The sequence below is a fragment of the Olea europaea genome, unplaced genomic scaffold (assembly GCF_002742605.1).
Source record: "Olea europaea var. sylvestris unplaced genomic scaffold, O_europaea_v1 scaffold1972, whole genome shotgun sequence".
NCBI classification, from domain to species: Eukaryota; Viridiplantae; Streptophyta; class Magnoliopsida; order Lamiales; family Oleaceae; genus Olea; species Olea europaea.
The window spans coordinates 116,604-126,745 of record NW_019237575.1 but is presented as its reverse complement, the minus strand read 5'-3'; the positions used below and the strand labels follow the sequence as shown (position 1 = coordinate 126,745).

General features: G+C 36.3%; 2 protein-coding genes across 4 annotated transcripts; one reads left to right on the top strand and one right to left on the bottom strand.

Annotated features, from left to right (window-relative positions):
• The first annotated feature begins 339 nt into the window (after window positions 1-339).
• Window positions 340-3,449, top strand: LOC111379331 (transcription factor bHLH143-like). Of its 2 annotated transcripts, XM_023002686.1 has the most exons (4): window positions 340-526; window positions 1,209-1,836; window positions 1,988-2,139; window positions 2,231-3,449. In XM_023002686.1, exon 4 carries the CDS (start codon window positions 2,248-2,250, stop codon window positions 3,286-3,288), a length of 1,041 nt encoding a protein of 346 aa, XP_022858454.1. In that variant the 5' UTR covers window positions 340-526; window positions 1,209-1,836; window positions 1,988-2,139; window positions 2,231-2,247; the 3' UTR covers window positions 3,289-3,449. The 2 variants fall into 2 exon arrangements, with proteins under 2 accessions (XP_022858454.1, XP_022858455.1); XM_023002687.1 differs by lacking the exon at window positions 1,988-2,139.
• Window positions 3,450-6,102: 2,653 nt separating this feature from the next.
• On the bottom strand, window positions 6,103-9,595 carry LOC111379329 (root phototropism protein 3). 2 transcript variants are annotated; one of them, XM_023002685.1, is made up of 5 exons: window positions 9,121-9,595; window positions 8,919-8,988; window positions 7,366-8,661; window positions 6,411-6,981; window positions 6,103-6,254 (listed from the first exon to the last, which is right to left on the bottom strand). In XM_023002685.1, exons 1-4 carry the CDS (start codon window positions 9,231-9,233, stop codon window positions 6,445-6,447), a joined length of 2,016 nt encoding a protein of 671 aa, XP_022858453.1. In that variant the 5' UTR covers window positions 9,234-9,595; the 3' UTR covers window positions 6,103-6,254; window positions 6,411-6,444. The 2 variants fall into 2 exon arrangements, with proteins under 2 accessions (XP_022858453.1, XP_022858452.1); XM_023002684.1 differs by having other exon boundaries at window positions 6,103-6,981.
• Window positions 9,596-10,142: the final 547 nt, after the last annotated feature.

Sequence of the window (10,142 nt, the reverse complement as noted above, 5' to 3'; positions counted from 1 at the left end):
AGTTTATTGAGCAACTGAAGACATTTTCCAAATTTTAGTTACCGAAATTCGACAATCTCAAAGTTTAATGAGCAATAAAAAAATATTTTTCAAAATTTAATTAGCAATTGAAGACATTTTTTAAAGTTTAGCTAACAAAATTTGATGATTTCAAAGTTTACCAGTGTAACGAGCGCCATATGTACATTACATCAGCCACGTCACCAATTTCGTTAGGAATTTCAAACAGATGTCATACCAATCCAATATTTTTCAAAGTTTAACGGTTAAAATTCAACATCTTAAATTTCAGTGAACAATTGAAAACATAAACATATGTTTAGTGACTATTGAAACAATTAAGTCAAGCAGAATTAAAGGGCAATATTGTATTAAATTCTTATACAGCTGCAGCATCCCTACCTCTTGCCCACTGTCAACTGCCTTCCAGATAACTGTTCATCTTCTGCTCCCTCTCTATTCATCACACACTCACTAAAAAAACTCTCCACAAATTCGAAGATTCTGATTTCTAGTTTAACGATCTGTAAGTTCTACGAATCTTTTCTATCTCTTCTTCGATTCTTGAGAAGTTTTCAATTTTTGGGGGAGTTTTTTTCTTGGCATTACTTTGATTTTATGGGTTCATTTTTCGTTCCTTTTCTCCTTAAGATTTTTATGTATGGATTATGAACAAAGTAAAGTTTAATTATTTAAGTGAATTGATTTGACTTAGTAAAACTTTCGTACACACAGAAGGGATATTTGTGATGTGTATATGTATATGAGTTCGAAACTCATCGTTGATTTGATTGTATTGTCAGAATATGTTCGGGTTTTTTCTGTTCGTTGTTAGGTTTTTTTGGTAAATCTGTTCATTTTCTTTTAAACGTGCCTCTTTCTACTGCAAAAAATTGGTTACAAAATGATAGAATTTTCCCCTCATTTCACCTGGGGATTTTATTGAAATCATGGGCTGCCATTCGCTGTAAAGTTTCAATATTAAGAAGACTTGACCGAGCATTTTCGTTCTCTTCTTTTGATCGGAGAAAAGATTTATTTTTTCCTTCTTTTTTTGGAGTCATATTACTAATTTTTTGACTAAATCTAACTTTTGTCATTTGAATGTCTATAATCCGTGAATTATCTGTAGAAGTTTTTATCTCATCAATCTCGCTTCATTTTATCTTCTTGAGTCTCACAAACTCGAACTTTTGCTATAATTTCAGGTTCCTTGTGGTATCGATTCGTGACATTTCTGTTGGGGATAGGAGTGACAAATATGTGGTGGCTGAGTCTGTCAATTGATGTTTTTCGTTGTGTTATCTCCTTGAATTTGTACTGCAGGGTTATTCTATAAGTTGTCATTTCATCTGTTGAATTCAACCTAACTCTTCTTTCCATTATCCTCTTATCTATAGCTATCGATGGGATCCAGTCACCTTTCTTTCTTTAAGTGTTTTATCTTCATCCTATAAGTTTAGATAAGTGATAGAACCGTTCAAAACTATCGTAGTTCAAACAATTGTCGTGTTTATTTCTGATTCAAGTTTGTAGTCTTTTTGTCTTGGAGATCTCGAAGTTTGTTCAATTTGATTTCATTTCCTATAGCAGATCTGCTAGATCTTCATCTTTGTTTTTAGGTCAGGGTTCCACTTTTCTATCAGTAGTTTCGCATTTCCATTGTTCTAACTTTCATAGACTTTGAAGACCAGTCAAGAATCAAAAGAAGTTATGGTGTGCCAATCAGCGAGCCAGACAAGATTTAAGGCATTAAAACATGAGAGTGGGATTGCTGGGAGAACAACCATCATAGTTAGAGTAATAGCATGCTTTCAACCTTTGCAGAATTGCCAGGTTTGTTTAAACTGGTTTATAGCTTTGGTTATGGTTGTTGATATTATGACTTAGTTTAATCAACTGTTTGTTATCCAAGCGTTGTTATAATGTTTCTGTAATTACGATAATCATAAGGCCCCTAAACTTTTTCCTGTTCATCTGCTACCAGGCTGAATATTTTCGTCATTTGCTTAAACCTGTTACTTAGTTTGATTTCGAGTTTCCGTCATCCAATCAAGCTAGCAATATATAGTTTCCACCTTCTTTGTTTAGCATTATTGAAAGTAAGCTGTTTGCGGATTAAATTCAGACATTATCCTGGTATGGTATTAACATTTTGATGGTACTTGCACTTAATTGTCTTGATTCATTTCTGGAGCTTGTGAATGACTATTATAATTATGCATGCCAGGTTGTTGTTTTGACTGAATGGTTACAGCCAAAGAGTCCTGTCAGCAGTTATCTGCATGGAATTTACCCAATTTGGACACACTTTTACAGCTGAGGCACAACAATAGTTTGTCATGTTTTCCAAATTCTTCCTCGTATGCTGCAAATGTGGGTTTTCCTGGACATTCAATTTGTAATTTACCTGGTTTGAAAACAGGCCAGCTAAACAGAAGTGATGGGTTCTTCCAAAATCTTCCTCCTTGCTGGGAGAGCTCATCTCCTATCATAAACCCATATCTGAAAGATTCTCAATTTGGGTTATCCCATGGGATTGGGATGAGTATGAATCCTGCTGGTTCTTCTTCCACTTCCCAGAAAAAGTTCCTTATTTTTGATCAGTCTGGTAACAACACTAGATTGTTCTTTAGCCCATCGTTCTTTCCTTCTCAAAATCAAATTATTGCCTCCACTGCTGCTGCTGGAGATCATGGCACCTTTGAAGTGGCTGTTCAAACGGAGCAAGAACAACAGTCCTTGGTGAAGCCTGTTGTTCAGGAGAAATGGGATGAAAATCATTTAACGGTAGGAAGTGAGGTGCGTGAAGACACTGAAGAAATCAATGCTTTGCTTTGCTCAAATAGCACTGATGAGTATGATGAAGTAACTAGCATGGGACATACTCCATTCACTATTGAAGAGAGATATGACAAGGACATACAAATTGGGGAACTAGTTGAGGAAGTTGCCAGTTCTAATGGCTCAACTAAAAGGCAAAAATTGCTCGATGGTGGGTACAAGAAATCATCATTGGTGGACATGGGAGATCCACTGGAAATGGCTAGTCCACAAAATTACGAGGATGGTGAGGAATCAAGCTGTGCTGGTGAGAACAACTTCTATGATGATATTGATTCCATTAAAAAAGTAAAGAAGGTTAAGATTCGTGAGTCACTGAAAATTCTTGAGAGCATCATTCCTGGGTTAAAGAATAAGGATCCACTGTTGATAATTGATAGAGCTATAATTTACTTGAACTCCTTGAAGCTGGAGGCCGAAACTTTGGGAATTAGCTACCTTTGAGTTCATGCAATCCTTTATTCAACACGGGTTGTTGGATTGGAGATTTCCGTTGGTTGATTAGAATCATTAGCAAGAAACAATTAAGTGTGTGTTGATTAAATAATTTATGGATTTGAAAGTGGTAAGGCGACTTTTGCTTTTCAATTAAAGTAAGTATTGCATTGCAGATTTCATGGTGGGGTGGTGGATAGTGGTGTGCTGTGCTGTAAATGAAGACCCCTTTTCTAGGATTGTTGAGAAACTTCATGGATTAAGTGCATGCGCTTGACTATTGGGGTCCCACCCTCCATTCTCAATTGCTTCCTTGATTTTTCACTTTTTCTTTAAATCTCCATGGTATTGGTCTATAACATTGTAGGGACCCCTCATCCCCCACTCATGGATTCACCCTGTATTGCTTGTGCAAATCCATTATCAACTATTATTCTACCTGTGAGCTTTGTATTGTAAAAATTGTCGTTTGAATCTTGGTGTGTATTCGTGTACTGTTTGGTTGTGTGCATCTAATAAATAATTACTCATCTTTTTAACTGTGTTTATTTTGTTTTTGCACTTTCATGTTTTGATCCCCTTGATGAGAAAATCTTGTATAGAGTGTGATTGCTTTCTTGATTGAACATCTGATTGTGAACTTGGTGGAGTGTGGGGCCAATTCTTGTCAAGATTTTGACTCTTTCTCTGTATGAACTCGTCTCATTGAGTGCATATCTTTCCCCACCCAACTCAAAAAAAAAAAAAAAGGGTTAAACCCTAACCTTAAGGGTTCCCCACCTCCCCTGTCCTGGAGTATCGTGAGGAGGTAAATCGTAGGTTATGCCTCTAAGGATACAGGGTGGAAGGCTGCTTGTACACTTGCACTTATTCAAGAGTCAAATCCATATTTCAGGATTCGAACCTTTGACGCAGCAGCCTCAAGCAAGGCTAGATTTCTCCACCCTCCCTTTTTACCACTTGGAGATGTGCCCTGGGAGCTTTCCCCACCCAACTCACCTGCACGCCTAGTGGCAAATTCCAAATTTGGTTATCTTGGTTTAGATGGAGAGTTTCTACGTTCTTATGAACATTTTGATCGATCAAATTCAAGAATATCGGTCTTATCCTCATATAACTTATCGCCGAATAAAGCGTATAGGAGGATAGATGACTCACTCATCACGTACAATAGGATAGAAGACCGGTTTCAAGGTTCATCCATGAAAAGCAAGTCAAGTCGCGTATATTAGGATGGAATATGTAATTGAAGCAAATGTTAGGTTAATGTTCATATTTTTCTTGCATTGATGATGATGGGTGGTTCAACAAATGATCAAGATGATAATAGCAGTCTTGAATGCATTATTAGTTATTGACTAAAGATATTTCTGAACCCAAAAAATATTCCAAGCTGAAGATCAAAATCATCCATGATTAAGATTCTTTGATCAAAATATTATTATTATTTTTGTGTTATATTGAAAATATTGCATGTTCTGGAAGGTTAAAGACTCAACCCTTCCTTTGTATTGTTTCTTTTATTTAATGTGAGAGTGATACTCTATATTTATAGTTATTGTTTTTTCTCTGGGGGAGGGATGGAGGGTTAATTTGCTTCATTGGTCACAAAGCATTATTGTAGTAACAAGTTGGTTTCGAATTTTCATTCTAGTTACATAATCAATCCTTGATAATAAAGACCGTCTAAACCTCTATTGAAGCGTGACATGACTCGTGTATATTCAACTTTGTTAAACTATATTATGCTTCTCAACGTGGACTAGTGTCGTGAATTCTAAAGTAAAAACACTTTTCTATGAGGGACACGAGACAATTTATGAAACATCAACTATAATAAAAAGCTGTGAATCAATTGGTACAATTGGTTCTGAATGACGAGTGCATTTTTGTCAAAATTGATTCACTATAACTTTTGCAAATGTGTTTCAGTCATTATAACATTTTTCATTACGCAAGAATAGCAAGTACCTGGAAAATTAATTCATGAAATTCTAATATTGATNATTAATTATATATAAAAGTATTTATGTCCAAAGTCGATTGGACCTAGGGCATAATACTTACAATACCTATGCGAGCTCCAATCATACTCAAAGCAAGAGTTTGATTTTGGCTCGGACAGATGAATGATGGAGGAGTAAATCAATTGATGTAAGCAACCACAATGTAATACACATCCGAGCTATTATTCAACACCCTTAAAGGCGAAATAATGCTAGGAAGTGACAGATTGAAAGAACGATAGTTGTACGGGCTCTCTCATCTCAAAAGAAAAGTCTAATTTAGCATCAACATGAAATATACTGATAATGATTGAAATTTTTTCAACAATTTGCTTGTATCATGACTTCATAGTGTTTCGGCTTTTGGATCCACTTACTGATGAACTAAAGTGGGATGTCAAGTCATGCTTGTCCTGCCAATTTTGGCTCTAGTTTTCAACCGTACTACTTGAACAGGGCAGGTGACAAGTCCATTAAACAGTGGGTCCTTTTCAAGTAGCATTCTACCTGGTTTTTAGTCTTGACTCCTTTTGTGGCCCGACGAGCCATGGTGTTAGACTTTTTTTCATCTAACTGATTTAAGTATTTCAATTTTTCTGCTTGTACTAAAGTTACGGTGCCAGAATTTCCCCAGATGCTGCTCTGGTGGTTGGTCCTTTTTTTTTACAGTATATTTTTCTACACATAGCAGACTTCTAAGTATTTTTGTCAACCACCTAAATTATGAAAAATAACATTTATAGGATTTAGTAATCAATATAAGGCTCAAACTACTCTTAACACAATAGGCTTTTTAAGATGGAACTCCAAACGAGGCTGAAATAAAAGCTTTGGGGTCTCATTAACATTCAGCATGGATGCTTTCCTTTATGGTCTGAAACTGAATCTTTGATTACTCCAGTTGCTACAGAAAACCACACAGGGTCCATGGCAAAACAGTTCGTTTCAGTTGGTGCAAGTCATCCAGAGCTACAATCGCAAACACACATAAGTGGACGGTTCCAAACAAACTAATCACCCCAATACAGAAACAATGATGATAAGATTATTATCCTTTCAGAAATAATACTTGTTATCGACTAAGAAAATGATTATTCTGATAGGAAGAATAAAATGGAAAGAAACCTGGCAATACAGAGTTGAATTGTAGAGGTATCATTTATGAAATGGAATTTCTCCATCTTCTAGGCATCTTCTTAGTCTCTGCATTGGCTACCTGAAACGCCATATCATTGTTTTCTGTTGTTTTACCGATCTTGCTCAGTTTTCTCCACCCGGCCATCCATGCAGATGTCTGTTTTGGCTTTGCCATCTTATCAAATTGCCTCTGTAAAGTTTCCATTTCATTTTGGAGTTCCAAGTACTTGGTCTTGACACTCTCAAGTTCAAACTTTAGAGCATTGATATCCTTTTTGGCTGCGGCCCATCCTTCTTGAAATGATTGTGGCGTTCCTTCAAGTAATGTTTTACGGTTAGATATCAAGGGCTGGTACTGGGATTCACTGGCTTCTTTAAGAGAGTTGTTGGCTATCGCATTGCTAATCTTCACCTGCTCGGAGAAGAGGACTTGTACTACAACTCGTAGTGGGAGTCGTTCGTTTTGTGCAGCATGCATACATGCATCAATTGACAGCTTTTGGCAATCCATCACACGACACAGTCTCTTCCTTTCATGCTCTGTTAGTGTTGGATGAGCCTATCATTTGAGAAAAATCACCATAATTGATCTAAAAAAGGTTTATTTGATACAAAATATAGATTCCATAGAACAAAATCTATTCGAAATTGAAGGGGGACAAACCAAAATTAGTTTGGCAAAGATACAACTGCACAAGCAAATTTCTAGTGACTGGAGCATGCTAAAACTGTAATTAGAGTCTTTATTTCTAGTTATTCATCATGTCATAAACATTTTTTGCTTATCATAGAATTACTGTTTCTTACAAATGATTTTGTATCTCGTAATTCCATCTTGTTTTTATGATTATAGCTGATGAAAACGAGAATTTTTCCAACGATCATGGACTATGAGAATATCAACATGATCAGAACAAAATTCAGAAAAAAAAAATCGCAATACCTTAAGATAGGAATCAATTGCTCTATACAATCCATCGTCACAAGTTCTAGCCGATTCAGGCAATGCCTCAGCCAGGACCTGAAATTTCGTCAATGAAAGATTTCTGTCTCTCGAAACCTCTGTAAGATAGCTGTCAAGGAGCCTTGCTACTCTCATCTTGGCATTTGAGTTCGTCCCCCTCTGAGCTGAATCATACATATTTTTATCAGAAAATGACTGTCTCGCAGGACTTGAACTTTCTGACTGTTCTTGAACTAGGAAATGCTCCAAAAGCCTCTGAACAAGATCAACATCATACAGCGACTCACTTTTGTTGTAACAAGGTATCAAAAGATCTGCCAATTGAGCTTGTTCAAACTGCATCCCAACCCTTTTTTCCAATTCAGTAACCAAAGCAGGAGCCACTTTCAACATGTTTGCCAGTCTTAACAACCTAAGAAGGAAGCTACATGAAACACAATCTCTCTGCGGGGGGATTATACTTATTAGGCTTTCGATAATCATCCTTTGATCTTTGGCCTGAACAGTTGGTATATCTTCTTTAATTCCAGCCACAATCATATGTAACCCCCCTTTCCAGATACTGCTACTTTCGTTACTATTAGTACTATTACTTCCATCATCGCCAGGCTCCCCTGATCCCAACCCCTCTTTGATCAAACCAGGGAGCCATTTGCTTGCATAATGCATAATCACAGCTCCAATCAACTCATACCTCATCCCCTTCACCTTAATTGCAGTAATAACACGGACAAAATGATCAATCCGGAGAATGGAAACGTCCTCAAACCACCAATCCGGGGGCACTTGCTGGTTCCTACTTGGGCTAGAATCTTTCATCTCATTCCATTTTGGGCTGGAAACTCTCAGGGGCTTTCCTGTATATTGCCATCTTATTCCTTTCGGATTAGCACAAGCTTTCCATGCGATAGACTCACTACATCTTCTAACAATTTGGAGATTTTCTGCCCAAGGCGATAGCTTTTCACAGCTTTTCAATACTAGTATGGAGTCCCTCCATGATGATAATACCACATAACTGAGAAAAGCTTCAGTTTTGAATATCAAATTGCCTTCTTCCAAATCCTCTGTCATTTCTAGATACTCTGCCGCACATCGTAGGCCGGAGATAATAGGCGCTGTTAAATCAACAGCAATTCCATAACAGAATTTTGCCACCAGTTCAAAGGCTTCAGGCCCTCCTGGAATGTCATCTAATACCATCTTGTTTAATTCTGTGTCCCGTGATCCATATATGATTCGGTTTAACTTTCCACTCCGAGAAAGAAGAGGATACTACAAACACATAAATGACATGATTAAGTCCAAATTACTACTTTCAAAAGCAATAATAAACAGAAAAAAGGTATGCACAGATTTATAGTACTTTGCCTTCAACATGACGGATACGACCACTTATTTTTTCTACAACGATATAAACTACGAATATTAGGAGGATTTACAGTCGAAGAACAAGCGTATTCTACGATTAGGCTCGATATATGGTCCAACCAGAGTGACAGATAGAGACTAAACACGGAAAATCAAATTACCTTGTGTAAATGGAAACTAACATCTCCAATCAGAACTAAAAGGTCACTTGGAATATCAGTTGCAACATACCTATTTACAAACAAAAAATAATAATAGTAAACAAATATTTCCATAATTTACACTTCAAGAACAGCAAATAAAATTATTCGAAATTATAGGTTGAGCCCAGAATTTCCAGTGTAAATTAACGATCATACATACCAAGACTGCCCTCTTAGCTCAAAACCATCTGTCTTAACTCCATGTTTGCCTGTTGTGAGAACTCCATTACTGAAATCTCGTCCCCCAAAAGACTCAGTTTCTGAATCCCACATCGTGTAACAAACAGAGAATTCAGAGCAGAGTGTCTCAAGAAATTGATTAGACTAGAGAGTATGAGCTAAAACAGCAAAGCATAACTAATGGAGAAGCCGAACTGCTGAGTAAAAAGGAAGAATCCCACATGGGTTGCTTGGAATTATCTCTAATTGTCGGCTTCTCACAGAGTTTCAAGGCCTTCCACAGGCTGTGAAGTAATGGGCATACTAACACAGTTTTTGGATCCTTTCATTCATGATTCTTTTCTTAAACTAATCAAATTCAGGTGTTTTCTCAATTCAGCTTAGAAATGGAGTTTCACTGTTCTAGTTCCTTCTTTTTAAGCTACTTTAGAGCCTGCTTAGGAGTGTTGGGATATTGATTATGGTCATTTTTTAAAGTACACTTATGTTAAGCACCGATAATGATATGATATATCATTTAATTAGTGTAAGCAACATCGATGTTTAGGAGATTATTTTCGTTTGTATATATATATACACTAAGCTCCCGTTTGGTACTAATTAAAATTCTGATTTTAATTTAAATCAAAATGAATAATTATTTTTGTCCACACATTTTATGGAGTCCATAACTTTACAATCACATATTTCATCAATTTTTATCAAAATTTACTAAAAAATTGATTTTAATCCACATCAAACGAGAGCTAAATATGTTGACTGAAAATAATTATTTTGTAAACAATAAAATTATAAAAGAATATGAGAAACGATCAAAACCTATCGATTTGGTGGGCTGAAAATAGTTCAAAATTACATTACAAAGGCTATTGACGATTTTTAAACCATCCAAAATTGGTGCCAAAAAAATTAGCAAACACTGATTTTTCCAACCTTTCATAATCGATGTCATTCAAAATCGATCAAAACTAGTGGCGAAAAAAATTCCCAACCCCTCATACG

Bases quoted from the DNA above. Each gene is read 5' to 3' on its own strand.
- LOC111379331 (XM_023002687.1), top strand. From the start codon at position 2,248: ATGGTTACAGCCAAAGAGTCCTGTCAGCAGTTATCTGCATGGAATTTA.
- LOC111379329 (XM_023002684.1), bottom strand. From the start codon at position 9,233: ATGTGGGATTCAGAAACTGAGTCTTTTGGGGGACGAGATTTCAGTAAT. The intron at 8,989-9,120 runs GTATGTATGATC...GTTTGTAAATAG, and splicing joins GAGCTAAGAGGGCAGTCTTG to GTATGTTGCAACTGATATTC. The intron at 8,662-8,918 runs GTAATTTGATTT...ATGTGTTTGTAG, and splicing joins TTAGTTTCCATTTACACAAG to TATCCTCTTCTTTCTCGGAG.